The 21520-nt window shown below is 42.4% G+C and overlaps 1 protein-coding gene across 1 annotated transcript in view; it reads right to left on the bottom strand.

Annotated features, from left to right (window-relative positions):
- The window catches only part of ARPIN (actin related protein 2/3 complex inhibitor), a 206930-nt gene that overhangs the window by 173175 nt on the left and 12235 nt on the right, over nucleotides 1-21520 (bottom strand). Inside the window, exons 2-3 of the mRNA XM_069222673.1 lie at nucleotides 7222-7297; nucleotides 6834-6966 (exon numbers count right to left, since the gene is read on the bottom strand). Of these exons, the coding sequence (XP_069078774.1) occupies nucleotides 6834-6966; nucleotides 7222-7297 (209 nt within the window). The remainder of the gene's footprint in view (nucleotides 1-6833; nucleotides 6967-7221; nucleotides 7298-21520) is intronic.

The following is a 21520-nucleotide window of genomic DNA, read 5'->3' as shown; positions in this document are numbered from 1 at the left end:
ATACGGCTGGTGGTATATCCGTCACTTTACCGTCACTTTTGGGACGGATTAACACTCCTCCAAAGTTAGAATAACCCCCATATTTTCCAATATCATGTCCACACTGCTGACGCATAATGTATTCGGTGGTTCATCATAAGCATATAAACACATTTTCACAGACAGAATTCCTTACAATTTGCAGCATGGAACATTAAAATCCTGCTAGAACTGACAAGATTCATATGAGGAGTTTCACTTCCTTGGCCCAGATGGCAGCTAGTCACAAGTTTAGTCAGTTCAGATGCGACCAATGCTACACAACCTGTTCTTGTGTCAGTTTTGCCTTGCTAGGACAGGCTATGAAAATGGCTCTGGAGTCCACTCAAGCCCTCCCAGACCCTCTGTCAGCTCTCTTCTTTCAGGAGTTTCGAAGCCCTTTTTGTGCCACTGTAAAAAATAAAACAAAAACAAAAAAAGTCTTGTGTCTGTTGACGATCCTACTAACTCATCACCGAGTATTAATGTAAACTCTGTTTGGGACAGTTGGTAAGAGTGCAATACCATGAGCATAAACCTGCCTCCCCTACCGCTTGTCCCACAGTGAGCCCTGCCTGGTGTATATCAACGAGCTTTCTACAATACCATTATGTGTTGCAAAGACAGTCATTCAAATGAGAATCCTGCACACCATGTGAAATGATGCTTTGTTACAAGTTGAAATGAAACCTGCTGAACCGTCTCCTACGAAAGGAGGAGTCCTCACACTCCTGCTCTTCCTTGATGAATAAGAAAAACAAGAAAAGCCATCCTTGACTGTGTCAGAGAAACAAGAGTTCTACTAGAGATACATTCAAACATTTATCTCCATTTCTGGCATAGTGCTGGATCACAGCTGTTTCGCAAATACCAGCCTGGGTCTGAAATGCTTGTCAATGTATTTTATTTTTGCACTGATACCTTATGCAAAATATATACATTACTGATTTCCAGTACAGTGGACACCATGTAATTTTATGACACTTTTTCCAACAAGCGAAAGCTTGTGTAAAGTCAATAGGTCCATACTGCATCCTACACATAACAGGTAAATTTTTTAGGAAGCCCATCTAATTGATTTATGCAATATGCTGGGCTAGTTGAATTTGTTTTTGCAGGGCTAACAGATTTCTGTAGCCTGTTGTCTCATGGACAAGCAATTTTTAAAAATAATTCAATGTCCCTGAATATCACGGATTTCTCTCCTGAAACGTCTTGTCTGCACCCCTTCTTCAGATAGGCCTGCACCCTTTCTTCAGACCTCCCTCCCCAGCAAAGGGCAGGCACAAACAAGGGTGTCTCCTGTTTGATCAGAGACAAGGGTGTCTCTTATTTGAGCTTGTTATAGCCAAGAAAAGCTCTGGGCAAGAACCCCTGTATCAACGGAACTCCAGCAACCACTTATAAAGCACAGCTTTAATATGTATCTAGATCCAGCCTTCCTTTCTCCCATCCATATAATCACACCCAGACAGAGTCCACACACTTAAGGACATCCCCACAACAGAGACCAAGGCCTCAGACACATTCCACAAACCATCATACATACTTAAACTACTGAACAAACACACTAACTCATCTCTTGCCTTGCCATCTCCACCAGTACATTTAATGCCATGTCTCCACTAAGCAACTTTAGAAAATTTCTGGACACCTACATGAGCACCCACATGCCAACTAAAGCTCACGAGAGCAAGTAGAACCCCCTAGGCATCTTCGTATGTCAAAAATCTCACAACAACAAACATCCCATCAAGGAAAAAGGAAGAAAAGAAGATCATACGACAACCCTGAGCTATTAAAATTTCTGTGCGCAACTCATTACATTATAAAAGCCAAGATCTCCACCAACTCTAGCACTGAAGCAGCAAACAGAAGCTGAGGTTATCTCCCTAAGATCCAACATGCCACTGTTCCTTATGCCTAACCATGGTGTCTTCCCATATATCGTAAAGTGCAACACTTTCGCCAATTAACAGAAGCTGAATGCCTACATCCCACAGACCAGAGTAATGTCAAACCTTTGTTCAGTGAAAAAATACAGTTGATCCAGCAGCACATCAAAACCACCATTCCTCCTTCTCCTCATGTACCCACCACTCTGCATTACATTCAATAACAGTCATCATTTCAACTCTGTCCCCCACAGTCCTCATCAACATCCTCAACTCTATAAAAGTCGCCTTCTTATAAAGAATATGTCTTCCTTTCTCCATTCATCAAAGCTCTTTTAGGACGTTCGCCCCTACTCAACAATGTCAATGCCTTGGTCACCCAAGGCATCTTCCCCAGAAGCTCTCAAGAGAGACCATATCCTCCCTCTCCTGCAGAAACTCACGCTACACCCAGATGATCTTACAGACTACTGACCCATCACTTAACTACTCTTCATTGGGAAGATCATTTAAACAGCAGTGTAAACACAACTTCAAGATCACTTCAGTGCAATCATCTCCTGCATGACTACTAGTCAAGCTTCAGATCATAATGCAGCACAGAAACAGCAACCTTAGGAACAGCAGACCAGGCCCTCTGGCCAAAGATAACTATGGTCCCTGCCTCCAGAAACTGCTGGACCAATTGGCGATCCTAGACACTGTTGAACATCCCATCCTACCAAACACGCTGAAATCTTGAATGGGATTCACAAGCTTAGTCCTCCACGGTTTTCCTCCTCCGCCACTAGCTGATACAAGTTCATTCACATGGAGTGTTCTTATTAGCTCCACATCACATTTAGCGTTCCACCAGGATCCACTATGTCTCCTGTCATCTGAATACTCTACATGGAACAACTTGGAATTATCCTCACAAATAACATAACCAAATCCATCAATATGCCAATGACAAACAACTCTACATAAACATATTGTCTGCTCAGAACATTCACCATCTAAAGCACTGCCTGCACCCCATTTATTTCAGACCTAGATGTCCAGCACCTACTTTAAATGTAATCCCATGAAAACTGAGTTCCTATTATTCACCAACAAAAAGTATCAATGTGCCCAAACCTGGAACAATGACAACAATCTGGGAAGAATTCAAAGCATGACTTTTGACCAACAAAAAGTCGCTGATAATTACCCTTGACACTGACCTCAGCCTGAAGAAACACATCAACAAGAAAACGATGACACCTTCATACCAGTCCTTTTTACTAAAGAACATAAAACTGTTTCTTCCTAAAAGAAGCTTGTACTGTTTCCCTAAAACATGGTAACATTGGTTTATACCCAAATGGCACATTAAATTTACTTGGAAGTCCCTAGAAAAGGGGTAATACATGTGCCCAGGACCTGGTAATTAAATGCTACCAGTGGACCTATAGCACAGGGTTTGCAATCCACTTAACTAGTACTGTAAACACATCTCAGGCCTGCCAGTGCAGAGCCTGTGTGTGCAGTTTAAACTGCCAACTCTACCTGGCAAAATAAACCGTTTGCCAGGCCCAGACCTTCATTTTTAATACATATGTCGCCCCTAGGGTAGACCCTGGACAGCTCAGAAGGCAGGGTGCAATGTAATTAAAACATTGGACATGTACATTTAAGTTTTATATGTCCTGGTAGTGGAAAACTCTTAAATTCCTTTTTCACTACTGCAAGGCCTATCTCCCCCACAGGATAAAATTACAGTTGCCTCATTTTATAAGTGTAATTTCCAAATGGGAAGAGATAACTAATTCATGTTTGGTGTCTCTGGAATCATAATTTAGAACCTTAACTTATGGTGAAATCGGATTTTAAATTGGAAATCTGAAAATGCCACTTTTAGAAAGTTGCCACTTTCTTGCCTTAGCTATTTGGTCCCTGTAGCCTGTTTCTGGGTCATATGACTGAGTGTAGTTTGGAGTTGGGCTTGGTGTATTCCTTCTCGGCAGCCACATACAATGGGAGCTTAGGTGTGACTGGACAGGACTTCACTGGAAGGATGGAAGGGAGGAGTTGAGTACAGCTCCAATTAAATCTGAGTAGGCTGTGGCTTGCCTCTACACAAAGGGCTCCATACCCTTTGTAGTTAGCCTGGAGCCAGGGCTGTTGTTCTAAAGGAACTGCTGCCCCTTGTGCGGGCTTCCTGCCTTTTGGCTTGGGGAAGAAGAATTGGACCTGCAACTTCATCTTGAACCGAGGACCACGGAGTGACTCAAAGGGCTAGTCTGCTGGCTTCCTGATTTGAGCCCCAGAGACATAAATGCTCCCCAACAGCTCCTGGACCCGTCTTCGGTAAGTACCTGACACCCCCCCACCCCCCAAGTGGTACCTCTCACGTTACAGACCCTCGGTGTGGCTCACAAGCTCTTGAAATCAAGCTTTTGGGCTTGTGCAACCGTGAACAGGACCGTTGGCATCAGGAAAATGCTACGCGCACCACAAATCAGCACAAGCCACTGCCTGCCGTTTCTTTGCACAGCAGCCATGATAGCCCATGGGGGAACCACCAACGCAAAGCTCAAGCCCACCCATCCCTGACACCTGGCCTGCTGTTCACACCTCGCTGACTGGCAACCATGATGCTCTCCTTGCTCCCCGCAACCATCCAACACAAACGGGACACTTAGCACAAAACATGAGAAGGGAAAACTTCAACAGGACCAATCTGATACTGTATCCAACCTGCGCTCCATCGTGGTGAGCATGAACTTTTGACTTTGACCCAGTTAAACCACAATTGGCGCTATATGCTTTTCAGTGCTATATTGCAGTTTATTCATTACAATTTACTAACTCCAGTTCTAGTGATTGGATTTTTGTCATTTTGTTTTATATATGAAACTCTATTTTTCTAACATGGTAAGGGATCTTTTTGCTTGGTGTTTTTGCTCTTTTACTGTTTGAAATGTTGTACAAATACTTTACAAATTACCTCTAAGTTAAGCATTACTGCTCAGTGCCAAGCTACTAGTAGGTGAGCACAGGTTAATTTGGGGATAGTTTGGGCCTTACCCTCACTAGAAGAACTGTGGTTGCTGCTAGATCAGGGATTACATCCCAGTCAACCAGGAACTCAATTTCTAACACATGATTACTGAAGTTTGGGGAAAGAGCATTACCTCTCCATGCATTATATAGATTTAAATGAATCTTGCCTTACACAACAAATTAAGACAATAAAATTGTTCACAACTTGATAAGATTTAACTGGAAGCCTTTTAAAAGAACTAGAACAGTGTTTCCTAAACTACAGACAGTGACCCACTTGTGTGTCGTCAGCCGCTTTTTGGGGGGTCGCGAATGTCAAAGCAATAAATAAAGATACCTTTAAATTCTATATTTTTGCTGTCACATTTACTGTGTTTCAAAGTCAGAGGTGAAGGGACTATGGCCCTGATTTTAAGCTTGGCGGGCGGCGGTAGCCGGCCGCCAAGCGGGAACCGCCAGAAGACCGTACCGCGGTCAAAAGACCGCGGCGGTCATTCTGGGTTTCCCACTGGGCTGGCGGGCGACCGCCAAAAGTCCGCCCGCCAGCCCAGCGGGAAACACCCTTCCCACGAGGAAGCCGGCTCAGAATGGAGCCGGCGGAGTGGGAAGGTGCGACGGGTGCAGTTGCACCCGTCGCGAATTTCAGTGTCTGCAAAGCAGACACTGAAATTCTTTGTGGGGCCCTCTTACGGGAGCCCCTGCAGTGCCCATGCCATTGGCATGGGCACTGCAGGGGCCCCCAGGGGCCCCACGACACCCCATACCGCCATCCTGTTCCTGGCGGCCGAACCGCCAGGAACAGGATGGCGGTATGGGGTGTCAGAATCCCCATTGCGGCGCAGCAAGCTGCGCCGCCATGGCGGATTCCCATGGGCAGCGGAAAGTCGGCGGTACACCGCCGGCTTTCCACTTCTGGCCGCGGCTGTACCGCCGCAGTCAGAATGCCCGGCGGAGCACCGCCAGCCTGTTGGCGGTGCTACCGCCAACCTCCGCCATGGCGGTATTTACCGCCAGGGTCAGAATGACCCCCTATGTCTTCTGCTTATGGTTTTATAACTTCTCTCACTTTGTAGTCAGAGAAAGAAAAGTAATGTGAATCATCTGACAGTGTGTGAAAGGAAAGGCTGCTGAATGTCTTATTTTGAAACACAGCAAAATGTAAATACCTGTAAATGAAGTGCACACATTCAGCATTAAAAAAAAAAAGTAAATTTTTGTAATGCTGAAATGGGATGAAAAAAAAGATTTTAACAGAATAAGAACAAATCAAGACATTTTACCTGGTGAGACACAAGCAATAAATATTTACTGAAACCTGATTCACATTCATTATCATATGTGCACAATATAATTTTATTAGTAAAACTTTATGTCTGTGCAAATTTTGTAACCATTTCAATAAGGGTGTGCGGACTGTAAATGACAGACCACTACCACACAGTACTTCAGTTACATTTAGAAATTCCCCACTTAATGTTCGTTAAAGCTTGGTGGGTCCTGAAAATTCATTGTACTAAAAAGCAGGCCTTGGTTCGAAAACGTTTGGGAAGCACTGACTGGACAGTACTAAAACAATTCACTGACAGTTCTCAAGTAATGCTCATTTACAGTGTATCCCTTACTTCAAGTGAGACTAACATTTAAAACTGGTAGACTCCCACAGCTTTGAAAGTGCCACGGATAACCAGGTCTGTAAAGTTTTAAAGACCTTCAAAAACATTTTGCTACAAAACTCTGGATTACAGAATATGAAGCAGCCTTTATGTTTAAACTGTAAGTATGTTAGCAGTAATTGCCCTCGTTTTAAACATTCTAGGTATGCAATAACCGTGGAATAACAATAATAGCAGAAACAGGTCATTAACAAAGAAATTAATTTTACTCAATACCTACTATAAGAGGACAGGAGGAAGCCCGTGTTCACCTTCTTTGTGTCACTAAAGTTTGGTTCAATTTCATTTCCTTTTGGATCAAATTTCCGGCGATGGATTCTACTAGGTCGTACGTACAGAACATACCACCGTTCCTGTTGAGATTTCATAGATCAGAAACTTAGAAGAAAAACAACCAATTTACACAAACAATTTCATGCAATACAATTATACAAACCTGTACAGAATGACCATTGACATCATTAACAAACTAGGAGAAATAACAACTAATTTTATAACAGTAAACACTTTTTACTTGAAGATGCTGCCTGTGCACCCACTAAGAAAACAGAAAATACTGGTTACACCTATTTAGCTACTACAGAATCAGTAAGACCCTATTCACTTACCTTCTTGTTGTTAATGTCTGTAATGGCATGGCGGGAAAAGTCGACTAATTCTCCCTCGAGAATTACACCAGGCCCACTGCAAGATAGAGATAGAAGACATTATTAATAGCTAACCCTCATATATCCCTCGTTGCTCACACTTGTAGTGAGGGTGCCCCACAATGAAATCAACCTCTCAGAACAGCGCTGTCACGCTCCTAAAATGATCTTAAACTGTTAACATTAATAGCAGTCCACTTGCAATTGACAGTCAATAGATGATCACTGCAGAGGTAGTAGCAAGGATAGGCTCAACTGTCATATATATTATGTGACCTAATATAAATAACAAAAGATTCAATACAGAAAAGTCATAACATACAGTTTAACATTTGAACCAGTTCATAAATCATTTAGAAAAAGAAAAGGAGTTATCCATATCTAGATATCTAGAGGTACTTTTTGTAAAAGTGTTTAAGGTGTAGGTTTGACAAGCTATGAAGAACTGAGTCAAGCAGACACAAAACCATGTCTAACAGAGATTAATATAGATTAACAGAAATTACCAAGAATGTGTGCTGCATCCCTAGACTATTCACACTATACTGCTACTACCCTGCAATAACCAACGTTACAAGAAACTACTGGAAAATTGTATTTTGCCAATCTCATGACTCCAATAGTGTTATGTCGGACTTTAAAAGGGTTCGCAACTGCCCTTCCAATTAAAATCGATAAGGAAAACAAAAGCCACATAATGTTGGTAATTAAATTATACAGACTATGAGTCAGAGCCCTTCTCTATAAACTAAATAACAAAAGAGAGCAATACAATCTCCAGGAACACTGGCTGGGTCATCTAATGTAGAACAAGAACTCCAACTATACACATTTGATTTGAACTCCATCCAGGTTTGCAGAATCAAATCAGTAGACATGGTCAACTGTAGCAAAGGTTGCAATGTCCAATATGATCGTGAACCGGACCTTCTTACATTGACCAACGAAATTCAAGCAACTGCATACATAAGACAATAACAATTCCCTGACTGATTCTAAAGCTGATACAGTGGTATTTAATAAGTTCCTTGGCTTCTGAGATAATATGTGGTATTCCAAAAGCTTTTGAAGGAACTAAAAAGTGATAATTAGGAGTATTTAAAAATGTTGGCCAAATGTCATCAAGCATGCTCTACATTATTCTGTAGAAATGGAAAGGTTGACCAGCAATGCTACCACAAGCGTTTTATCTTGGAGATGGGCCAAAATTGTAAATGTTCCAGGTTGACTTTACAGTTTTAAGAGGACAGGTTAAAAAAGTGAAACACGAATAGCCAAAATGAAGTCTCCACAGGAGTTAGAACACAAATCCATTATTTCAGGAGTGTTAACTGGAAGTATCTTTAAGATTACTTCCTCGTCAAAATCCATAGGTCAGGAGATGCATCCAACCAAATGGATGGGATTTTCCTTGTCTTCTTTCCTTTCCCCCTTTTTTAGGACAAGCTCGCAAGTGCTTTGACCTGTTGTAAGTATTGTGGGCTTTTAACCACACCCATTGCACGCCCATCACACTCCCTCGTTCATTGGCTTGCCTTTCAAAAATCCTTTGTTATTATTGGTAAATGCTTTACATTTGTCCCTCCTTCTGGCGGTTTTGTTACCAACAGGGGTGTTGCTGTGCAGTTTTTCACTGAGACTGTCGACCTTACTCTGTCATGGCAGTGGTCTCATGGGGGATGCTAGTCTCATGCTGAACAACGAGTGAACATGGAAAGTGTTCTTTTCTTCACCCGATGCATCCTAGCCTGTTGAGATAAAGGGCAGAAAGTGCTCAGGAAAAACTAATCGTTGCGAGTCCTCTCTTGGCATTCTGAAGGTGAGCAATCCCAGAAACATAACTAAGTTTCTAGCTTGCCTTCTGCGTAAGAACCTCAAGCCATAATTACTCAAACTGCAGGGACAGCTTTCAAGTTCCACGAAGTCCTACTACTACAAAGCAGAGCACGTAGGAATAGGTAATGAAGCATAAAATGGAGTTGGTTGGTTGGTTGAGACTTCCATCCTATTCATTGCCAACACAAACTAATATCTTATCTGTCAAACCTATCACAGACATCGGCAATGGAGTAGGTGAAAATTCAAGGGGTGATGGAGGCCTGTCATTTGATTATCATGTGGTTTCGCCTCGACCTGAAGACACCGGTATCTCACATCCTTGCATATTGAAGACTATCTTCTCTGGATTATGATGGTATGATGCCAGTGATTCCCCAAATTTGTCAGCACCTTTAGTGGTGAAAGAATCCTTCTCATCTTTCCTAAGGGGTTCTTCTGGTTCCTTCTCCAACACTGCTAATAGCAACTGATGCCCAGACTGGGAGGCTGGGGAGCAGTACTGGAGTATCCGTCAGCTGAGGGTCATTGAAGTTCCATGCAATGGGGTGACCATGTGATGTAGCTGTCCTCCCCTCCCCCCCAACTGTCCAGACATCCAAGTAACATTAAATTATTTGGCTATCTTTGGAAGCACTCTAAGGACTGGTGATCCTATACCATGTTAAGAGCTAATTCTTGTGCCTTTTTCAAGATGATTGATTTTCTTAATTGGGTTAGCACTTTCAAGTCTTTAGAGTATGCGGATTGCTACACACACTTATCGTGGATCTGATCTACACTTGATTACTCTTTCGGATTCTCAGCTTTCGAAGAGCTTAGCACACAAGCATCAAGAGGCACATTCTCCAGCCCATTCTTGGGATCTTCTGCTAGTTCTTCTGAGTCTAGTCAATAGAGCCAGTAACCTCAAAGGTTTGACAAACAAGGATTGTTTTAATGGCTATCACCTATGGTAACTGTCTGGGTGAGACTGAAACTCTCCTTTGACAGTATCCATTTATTAGTAGTTTTTTCATACACGAGAATTCAGCATCTTGATCTTTCCACTTGTCTGGAAAGGCCTCTTTCAGACAGGTTGATATGTTTGTTTGTTAACTTGGGCCAAATAGGGAAAGGTCAAACGGCTTTCTTAGGCTTACGTTGTTGGATTTGACCAACAATATCAACAATTGCATACCAATCCATGACAGCATTTTTTCCAAGCCGAATAGAAGGTTGTTCTATACGAAGAATTTCTGCCTCTTGTGCTACCTTCAATGATGCTTAGATTAGATACTTTCACAATTCGGCAAAATAGGCTTCTCTAATTGCCTTTCTAATTATAGACCTCAAGTAGGAGAGGCATGTTCTACTTCAATTAGAACAGGTGTTTTGAAAGCTACTACGCTTAAGAAGGCTTTACGTGATTAATAATGTCAATAAATTTCACTGGGAAAAGCATAATTTCATGACACTTCTATTTCTATTATTTTTGTTCTGTGATTAGTGGTTGAATAAGCTATCATATAAACCAACACCTTGGAGAAACACTGAACTTAAAAAGATAAAGCAACAAATCAGAAAGTTGCAGCGGACCTGGATCAAAACAAACAACAGTCAAGACAAACTGCAGCTACACAAACTTAACAGGATATACAAATCATCAATCAAAAAAGCTAAAAAAAGATACTACTCAGAATTCAAAATGCTCAATCTACAACCAAGAAATTTTATAAAATTCTCAATGAATTTCGAAAACCTACATGCATGGAAGGAAGTCATCCCACCACTCAAGATTTCACAAACAAATTGGCAACTCACTACACAACCAAGGCAGACACATTGGACTCCTATTTAAAACAGAAGAAAACCATCAGCACCAACCCCTTTACTAAAATACCCTTTAAGAATAAACCATCCCAACCTCTACAGTCCTTCAAACAAATATCCCAGGATGAATTTATGGATTTGGTCAAAGCAAGCAGACCTTCTGGTTGCCCTTCTGACCCTTGCCCACCACAAATCTTCAAGAACATCCTGCTATCTACTTCTGCTGACACACCTGTAAGAAGAATCATCAACAACTCTTTAACTTCAGGAACTTTTCCTACAGACAACCATTATTAAAGAAAACAAACCTAGACCCGCAAGACCCCAACAACTACAGACCTATCACAAATGGACTTTTCCTGGGCAAATTGATAGAAAGAGCAGCATTCGCCCAGACAATTCACAATTCATTGAAGACAATTCTATACTTTCAGACTTCCAAACTGGATTCCGCCCAGGAAGAAGTACTGAATCGACACTCATGGCTATCTGGGACGATCTTAAAAACAAAGTCGACCGAAATGGAGTTGCTGCACTACTTCTCTTGGACCTCTCAGCTGCCTTTGATACGGTTGACCATGACACCCTAACTCAAAGACTCCACGAAGCCGGTATACAAGGGATTGCTCTCGACTAGATTAGTTCCGATCTCCAAAAAAGAGCGAATATCATCCACTCGCCCCCCTTCTCGTCCGAACCCTACCTCACAAAAACAGGGGTCCCCCAAGGGTCAATCATCTCACCTTTGCTTTTTAACATCTACATGATATCTTTACCAGAACTGATCAATGATTTCCATCTCACATGCTACAACTATGCAGATGACACACAAATACTACTTCAATTAGAAGACCCCAAAAACATTGAAAACTCACAAATCTTCAGTTGCCTCAGAGCCGTTGATCAGTGGATGACCTGGAGCCATCTCAAACTAAATACCTCCAAAACAGAAATACTCATATTTGGTGACTGGAAAAATTATGACCCTCTGTGCGTCTGGCCTGACAATATCGGACCACCTCCTCAATTATCCAAGGAAGTTAAAAACCTAGGAATCACCATGGATTCCAAGCTAACTATGAATGCCCAAGTAGACAAATTAGCACGCACAAGCTTCATCACCTTAAAGACTTTACGACGCATCTTCCCCCACCTCGGATTTCCACACAAGGTGCAAGCTACTATCTCACTTGTATTATCCAAACTGGATTATGCCAATAGCCTCTACCATGGATCATCTCTATCTGTTATGAAAAAACAACAACGTATCCAGAATTCCGCAGCCAGGCTACTACTACATATAAAGCCGCAAGCCCACATCTCCCCTGCCTTGAGAGCACTACACTGGTTACCCGTTGCCAGAAGATGCACTTTCAAGCTGCTTTGTATCACCCACAAAGCTATACATGGAACAGGACCGCTTTTTATCAGAAAGAAATTTACCAAATACATCCAACAAAGAACCCTCCGCTCAAGACTGGCACCCCGCCTTAGAGCACCACCATACAAGAAAAAGACTGTAGGTGGTACATCCTTCTCCGTCCAAGCAGCCAAACTATGGAATTCATTACCCCCAACTATAAGAGCCACAGATAACTTTCTTGTTTTCAGAAAACTACTCAAGAGTTGGCTCTTTCCTTCATAACCACCTTTTTCAAACAACTATGAACTGCATATGCCTATGTGGATAAATATTTTTTTCAGATGATATGTATATTTCTATTTATTTATAGTTTCTTAGGAAAATATGTATTTCTATTTATTTATAGTTTCTTTGGAAAATATGTATTGCTACTGTCATAACAATAAAATACACACACACTCTTTTAAACCTGTCTGACTAAGTATTTTTTACCCATGATTCTAATTATGTATTGTATGTGCATATGTGTGTGTATTCATGTGTGTGTGTGTATAAATATATATATATATATATATATGTGTATGTATGTGTATATGTTGTTTCTGTGCTTGGCATGTTTGTGGATCATTGCATGGCTCCTGGTTTTTTGGGTTGTTATACTAGATATCTATGAATTTCTGCTCTCATTTTATCACACTTATCTACTCATCACTCTTATGTTATGTCTCTATCAAACTATCCTCCATTCTCACTCTGACTCATCCCAAATCCCTTCGACCACTTTCATCTCCTAAATATCTCTGCCTAAGCTCTTCCCTCCACCTCCACATCTAACTCACCAAACCTCACTCTACCTCTGTGACCTCCCACACAACCCTACTAAATTCTCCTGCATTCATCTCACCCTGCTACTATGCTCTCCCTAACCCTTCCACATACTCTTCCCCCTCTGCCCCCCTTTATTCATCCCAATCCTTTGGATTGAGTAAATGAAGGATATACTCCCAATTAACACTTCTGGATTTCTTTCCTCCTCCACCCCTCCATTACTCCAGTCAATCTAACTAACAAACTCTCATATCCGCGGCTCAAATTAACTCATAATAATACTAAAACTGTACTCATTATTAAATGATACTAATCCATCACTAATTCTTGTTGGGTTCCGGAGTAGCGTGCTACTCATCGAAAAGCGCTTCAACGCCTCGTCAGGGGTAGTAAGCGCTATATAAATATGATTACAATACAATACAATACAATTACAATATGTCCACAAGATGTAAGGACTGGGATGAGGAAAACGAATGAGGAGAAAATGCTTTGATTACTTACCAGTAATCTTCATTACTCTAATACTGGTCTTCTTTGTCACAGTCCTTGGATCTTGTCCTCCTTATTTATTCAACCACTACACATATATTTGCTTGAGATTTCAGGAAGTGTTTACAGAGTTGTTTCCTTTCAGAGAAGGGGGGGTCAAAAAGCTAAGTTAAGGAAGTCTCAACCTACAAAATGACATCATTATTAAACATGCATTTGCAATACAATGGGTCTTGCGTTTGGCCGAGTTAGAGCTATTAGTGTTGTAAATTCGTAACTGGACTTTTCATGCCACATAAATGGAAAATTAAACAGTTGACATAAGCAAGCCGATTCAAAGCACCTCAGCCTCCATGAGCATGAGCACGAAGGAGAGACACAAAAGGAAAAAAGAAGTGTGCTCGCAGTTCAACGTATCGGCAAATGTGCAATTATGCATGTAGCAGGGTCGATGGCCAAGGCGCTAACAAAACTGTCCCAAGGAGGGACAAACGTAGAGCATTTACCAATTATAACAAAAGATTTTTGAAAGGCAAGCCCATGAACAAGTGATAGTGGACATGCGGTGGGCGTGGTTAAAAGCTCAAAAATTGTTTACAACAGGCCAGCGCGCTTGCGCGCTCGACTTAAAAATTATGGAGAGAAAAAGAATGAAGGATGGGTTGGAAAAATTCTGTCTTGCTGATTGGAAGAGTCTCATGATATAAGGACTGACTAGGAAGAGTAGGATTCAGAGTGATAAAGATTACCGCTAAGTAATTGGTACATTATAGTTCACAGAACAATATACTGCACAGCCCAACAAAATGTTGAGTTAAATAGCAACATTTAGGAGGTAATTCACGTATGTTTGTACTATACAAGCAATGTTGCTGATTTGTGTGATAAACTACCAATTAAATAGCTCTTTTACTAAAGATAGCTTATCAGGTCATTTTAAACAATGAAGGAACAATTTGCAGCACTTTTCATAAGAAATCATCCAACAACTTGCCTAAAACGTTGTGTTTTGTGAATTTACTTTCAGGTAGCAAATAGGGGAACGGGTATAAGACAATAGTCAAGTATTGACAATGCCAATTGATTTGGGTTTTTTATAGCCGAGTGGGTCTTACTACGTTTATGTAACACACAACATCAATCCAGCACAGGCAGCAGTAATGTAGATTTTCCTAAGCTGGCACCGACTGACAGAAGACGGAGCTGCATGGTTTGCAGCTTTGGTGGTGGTCACAGTGGCCCAGGTCATGTCTACATCATCCTCAGCAGGTGGAAATGCCACAGGAGGGGACAATGAGCAGGAAAGAGAGAAACAAGTGAGTTGAAACTAAAGGAAAGGGGGCGTAAAAACAGCAGGAAAGAAAGAAAGTAAACAGTGAGGTCAAACTAAAATAATAGGGGGGCTGAAGATCATAACAGGACTCTGTGTTTTACTTAAAAATAGACTGAAAAAAACCCAGAATACGCCAGAAGGCACCAGGGGTAGCATCCCCTGATCCCAATGGCTCAGGTGAGAGGGTCCCAAAAGGGCCAACCAAAGAAATTTTTTTAAGTATATTTTCCACGGGTTTTGCTGACCTCAAAATAGAATTCACACCTTTAAGCATGACCTCTGAGGTCTGCGGAACCTAGCCAGATGTTAGCGAGCCTTTGGGTTTAAGTTGTGGTCCTTTCTTGGAACCCCGGCAACAGGAGGTAGCAGCTTAGGGAGGAGGGGGTTCGGACCCTGCCATATATTATGCCCTGCAGTCACCCCCTGCTTCACATGGCTAAAGGTCATGTATGGCAGGTTAGGCACAGGGCCTGCAGCCAGACTCTACTGCACAAGCTAAACTCTCTGTACATCAAACATAAGGCGTAAACAGATAGTAGGGGCCAAAAAACAGTTCCATGTGGTATGACACACACAAAAAAAAGAAATTCAAAAAAAAAAAAAAAAAAATCAAGGTTAAAGTGAAGTTACAGTTAGCTTTGCTTTTAAGGGCACAATGTACGTTTAAAAAAACTCTGCAATTCACTGAAAACAAACTTAAATAAAGTGCAGCTATGGTTACAAAACAAAAGCTAAAAATCTGTGAAGTTCGGCAACTGTGGTTCTATAAACTAACCATAACTTGCACCCCTTTGATGTATTGTTTTTACTTCACATACATACTGCATCATGCCATGACATGTTCAATGACATAATCTATAGGTGTGGCAAACATACAAGCGAGTGACTATATACGTGTATAGTCTCTTTTGTGAGTCAGGTCCCATGTTTGCAGAACTAGGCGTGCCTGTTAGACTACATTAGACTGTCAAGTAAAAAATGCAGGGCAGAATCCACAATGTCCTAACAAAAGACACACATAACAGGTCACTCTGTATGTACATCTATCGAGGGTTTGCCATTTCCTTCACCTTAGTTTTTTTTTTTTTTTTAAATATCAAAATATTAATCCAATTCAATGAAAAATGTAAGCTGAACTAACGTCTCAATGTCAAGAGGTTCTCAAAACAATGGCTGCAGGTAGAGAAACATGCAATCAACCCACCAGTTGCTATATCTGTCCTTCTGTTTGAAATAATGATTTGTGGCGAACAAGATTATTACTTAATCTACATTGCCTTGCTTGTTGTAAATATATTTAATCATTCCACGAGCATCCACCACTCTTAACTTTTCAAAATTATAACAAGATGTTGAGGTTATCATCATATCAGTCTGAATCACAAAATTGCAAGACCTTAAGGCTATTGGGCTGAGAATTGATGTTTTAAATTAAATTCAATAAACTGAACAATGACCATTATTAGGTGTGGGAAAGGTTGCCAATTGACCAGTATTTTAAGAGCCTGGCCTGTATTTTAATGCCAAACAGACATAAAACAACAAGAAATGGTAAAATCTGGTATTGTCCTCTTTTAAGCAGGCTTAAGGTAGGAAACATAACATGAAAATAACGCTAATGCGGTCTACATTATTCCTATATTTTGTGCAGCAAACAGAGGCCGATCTGATATGCATAAGAAGAACGCTGGTGATTTTAAACAACCTTCTGCAAGTGTATCAGCTCCTGGAAGGATTCCCCTCTAGCTTGGGCGCTGGAAGTATCAGTGCAGGAGGTGCCGCAGCACACCTAAGATAACATTGCAAGAGTTCAAAAGTGGAATGAGCAATTAAGGGGCTTTTACATTCCGTTTGTTAGGGTCCAGCACACAGAGGCTCTGGCCTGTTGTAATCTCCTGCTTTTAACCTCGCCCACTCTTACTATTCATTCTTTGTTGTGCTTGTTTTAAATGCTTCATTTTTATTGGTGCGTTTTGTGAAATGTCCCTCCTTTGTGTACCGAGTTTCCTTCTAGGTGATTTCACCAAGTGAACATTTTTCTCCTCCGGTTTCGGTATGCCTATCATCCCACCCGCGATCCTTTCTAGATATTCACGCAGGGAGCCAATAACTCTTGCGCTCATGCGCATGGCACCTGTGTGGTTTGAACTGACTTGCTTATGTCAACTGTTTTACTTTTCATTTTAAATTTTTGCTCAAGAAAAGTCCGGTTAGGAATTTACAATGCTAATAGCTCTAGCTGGAGCAAAGAGGAGTCCATTGACTTGCAAATGCTTGTTATTGTGTGCATTTGTTGTGAGTTCAGATATCGAAGGCCATGTCTTGCAATGTCTGACAAATTGCTTCTTATTTAACATTGAGATTGATATTTACTTTTCCTTTCCTTGATGGCAAAGTGAGATGATTTTGTAATGTGAACCAGTGACAATCTTGCTGGAATACAGAAAGTACGAAAAGAAAGGCTTCAGGATGTCAAATGTTTTTTAACACAACAAATTGTATTAATTTGAAAAGTGACTTTACAAATGTGTCAAAATATATCAGCAGCAAGAAAAGTTCAAATGTTGCAATTGTTCTATTTGCTGTTCTGAAGGGTTCAAAACAAACTTAAACACTGTATGTGTTATGGACAAAACTTGCATAGAAGTTCGATTTCCACCCTCATCGGTTGTGCGCCACATAGGTTTAATGGTAAATCTGACTGAGTGGTAATTTCAAGTGGCCATGACAATGGAAAATGCACGCTATATAAAAGGCAGCACTGTTGCACAATGCTCTAGTCACATATTTAGGACAATGTGCTTCTTAATGTCTTGTAACACACTACTTTCCAATCATTCTTCTGCCGAACAGGAGTGTCACATTCGCTACATTTTGTGTAACACAGATTTTTCACAATCTTGTTAACCCTTTTGCCGCCATGGACTCAATGGTTACGCCCATGGCTGCGCCTGTGTGGCGCCATGAACGTAACCATTACGTCCTTATACCGGACCTCGGGGGAAGCACTAGCGCTCCCCCCGAGGGCCGCACTCCCCCCCCCCCCCCCCCAAGGCCAGGGTTGGAAGGGGAATCGCTTCCCCTTCCACCTCGACCCCTCCTGACCCCCCCAGTGACATCTGATGACGTCAGCACACGAAAGCACGCTGACCTCATCAGAGGTCACCTCCCATCGTGCAGGAAGCATGCTTCCAGTGCGATTGCGGAAGAGAAATGCTCAGCATTTCTCTTCCGCTCGGGAGGAGGGGGCCCGCAGAGATGTGAAAAGAAAGGAAAGGCCTTTCCTATCCTTTCATGTCTCTGCAAGCATTTCTTTTTTTTTAAATTAACATAAGTGGAGCGGCCCCTTGGGCAAGGGCCGCTCTCCGGGGGGGACAAATACTTTTTAGGCCATTTCTGCCCCCGGGCTAATATAATTAGGCCAATCTAAAACCCCCTAGTAGACACCGGAGATTTTGTTTTTCCATCTTTTATGTTTAGGGAGCGACCCTTTCAGCAAGGGTCGCTCCCTGGGGCGGCCAAATTGTTTTTAGGCCATTTCTGCCACTAGACACTAGGGATTTTTTTTTTTAAATGAACATAAGGGGAGCGCCCCTTGGGCAAGGGCCGCTCCACAGGGGGGCAGATAATTTGTAGGCCATTTCTGCCCTCCTGGAGGCAGATCCGCCTAATGTAATTAGGCCTATCTGCCCCCAGGGGGACTGAAAACCCCTAGACACAAGGGATTTGTTTTCCTTTTATGTTTGGGGAGTGACCCCTTCAGCATTGTTTCTAGGCCATTTCTGCCCCCCTTAGGGGCAGATCGGCCTAATATAATTAGGGCGATCTGCCCTGGGGGGGGGCAGAAACCACTAGACACCAGGGATTTTTTTTTTATCTTATACTTACGTATAAGGGGAGCGGCCCCTTGGGTACGGGCTGCTCCCCGGGGGGGCAAATAATTCTTAGGCCCTTTCTGCCCCCCCTGGGGGCAGATTGGCCAAATATAATTAGGCCAATCTGCCCCCGGGGGGGGGGCAGAAAACCCCTAGACACCAGGGATAATTTTTTTTTTTTTTATGTGTAGGGAGCGACCCCTTCGGCAAGGGTCGCTCCTTGGGGGAGCCAAATTGTTTTCAGGCCATTTCTGTCCCCCCCCCGGGGGCAGAAACCACTAGACACCAGGGATTGGTGCGTGTCTATGTGTGTGTTTTGTTGGGGGGGCTGCCCCTTGGGCAACGGTCGCTCCCCATGGGGGCACATTACTGTGGGCCATATCTGATCGGCCTATTTTTGGAAGGCCCATCTGCCCCCAAGGGGGGCAGAAAGCCCACAACAGACCAGGAAAGATTGTTTTTCAAAATTAGAGGGTGGAGGTATGGCCATATCCCCACTCCAAATAAATGGGGCCCAAGTTGTTCTGCCCACCAGTGGGCAGATGGGGCAATTGCCCCCGATCCACACCCCGGGGGACAGAAAGTCTACTAGATGGCATGGAATAAAAAAAATATAAAAAAATAGTGGGGAGGTTGCTACCAACCAGTATGGGCCTGGTTATGCTCCCACCCCAACTAAAGGGGGTAACAGTCTTTCAGCTCTTCCCCAGCACAATAAAACATTTTAGCCCACGGCAAGCAAGAAGACATTTGATTATTTTGGGTTTTGGTTTTACATTTGGGCCATGAGAGCTTGGTAACTCTCAAAATCGTCCAACTTGGAATGGTGAGGGCTGCACTTTTTGGACTTTGGGACGCTGCCATGTAGAAAATTCCATAAGACCCAGACACATCTGAAAACTAAACATCTGGTTGATTCCAGGGTGGTGTGCTTCACATGCACCCCGCAGCATTTTCTTACCCACAATGCCCTGCAAACCTCCAACTTTGCTGAAAATCACACATTTTCCCCACATTTTTGTGATGGACCCTCCGGAATCTGCAGGAATCCACAAAATTCCTACCACCCAACATTGTCCCATCTATACCAATAAAACTTCTGCTGCACTTGTCAGCCTAAAAGTTTTTTTTTCAAACTGCCCTTTTGAACCCACTTTGGTTCCCCCTCAATTTCGACATGTTTTTGGCTCTTCACTGCCACAGGCACATGGCCCACCTACACAAGTGAGGTATCATTTTTACTGGGAGACTGAGGAGAACGTTGGGTGGTAGGACATTTGTCCCTGTGCGGTGATCCCACTAAGAAATGTGGGAAAAGTGATTTTTTTTTAGCTAAATTAGAGGTTTGCTGAGGATTCTGGGTAAGAAATAATTGGGGGATCCACGCAAGTCACACCTCCCTGGACTCTTTCGGGTGTCTAGGTTTCAGAAATGTCTGGGTTTGGTAGGTTTCCCTAGATTTCTGCTGAGCCCAGGACCAAAAACGCAGGTTGAACACCCCTCCACCCCCCAAAAGACAGGTAGTTTTGTATTTGAGAATTTTGATGTGCCCAGGTAGTGTTTTGGGGCATTTCCTGTTGCGGGTACTAGGCCTACCCACAAAAGTGAGGTATCATTTTTAATCGGGAGACTTAGGGGAACGTTGGGCGCAAGGAAATTTGTGGCTCCTCTCAGATTCCAGAACTTTCAGTCACCGAAATGTGAGGAGAAAGTGTTTTTGTAGCCAAATTTTGAGGTTTGCAAAGGATTCTGGGTAACAAAACCTGGTGAGAGCCCCAAAAGTCACCCCATCTTGGATTCCCCTAGGTATCTAGTTTAAAAAAATGCACAGGTCTGGTAGGTTTCACTAGGTGCCGGCTGAGCTAGAGGCCAAAATCCACAGGTAGGCACTTTGCAAAAAACCCTGACGCGTACGGCACAGGTTTATTCGCTCCACAAATACTTGAGGCTTATCATGGCCATCATTTGCCTTTACTATTTGATTTCTCCCAAGGCCTCATGACTACCAGCAGCTTGATCTATGTACCTTTCGTGTTTACATATAATGTTTTATATACATCTGAAGCCTTGACAAAGTCTTGAAGACGAAACACGTGTTGGCTGTTTTGCTGTATGGACTTATTGTTACATTCGAACATCCTATTGTAACTTTGACCATTTATCACCATCTGGCTGCTCTGGACACATGGTCATTTTGTACAACGCAGTCTTTTGATTGAGATTTCTACTTTCTACCTGCACTTATAATAAATATCTACACATCATCTTCCAAGAACGAACTTTCTACTTATTCTTGAACATTATCAGGATCAGGATTCATGCTATTGGTGTGCCCTGGCCACTCTTCTTTCACTTTGCAAAAAACACCTCTATTTTCTTTGGGAAAATGTGATGTGTCAACGTTGTGTTTTGGGGCATTTCCTGTCGCAGGCACTAGGCCTACCCACACAAGTGAGGTATCATTTTTATAGGGAGACTTGGGGAAATGCTGGATGGAAGGAAATTTGTGGCTCCTCTCAGATTCCAGAACTTTCTGTAACCGAAATGAGAGGAGTGTGTTTTTTTGGCCAAATTTTGAGGTTTGCAAAGGATTCTGAGTACCAGAACCTGGTCAGAGCCCCACAAGTCACCCCATCTTGGATTCTGCTAGGTGTCTAGTTTTAAAAAATGCGCAGGTTTGCTAGGTTTCCCTATATGCCGGCTGCGCTAGAGGCCAAAATC

This window comes from Pleurodeles waltl, chromosome 3_1, assembly GCF_031143425.1.
Source record: "Pleurodeles waltl isolate 20211129_DDA chromosome 3_1, aPleWal1.hap1.20221129, whole genome shotgun sequence".
NCBI lineage: Eukaryota > Metazoa > Chordata > Amphibia > Caudata > Salamandridae > Pleurodeles > Pleurodeles waltl.
This window is presented reverse-complemented; position numbering and strand designations above follow the sequence as displayed.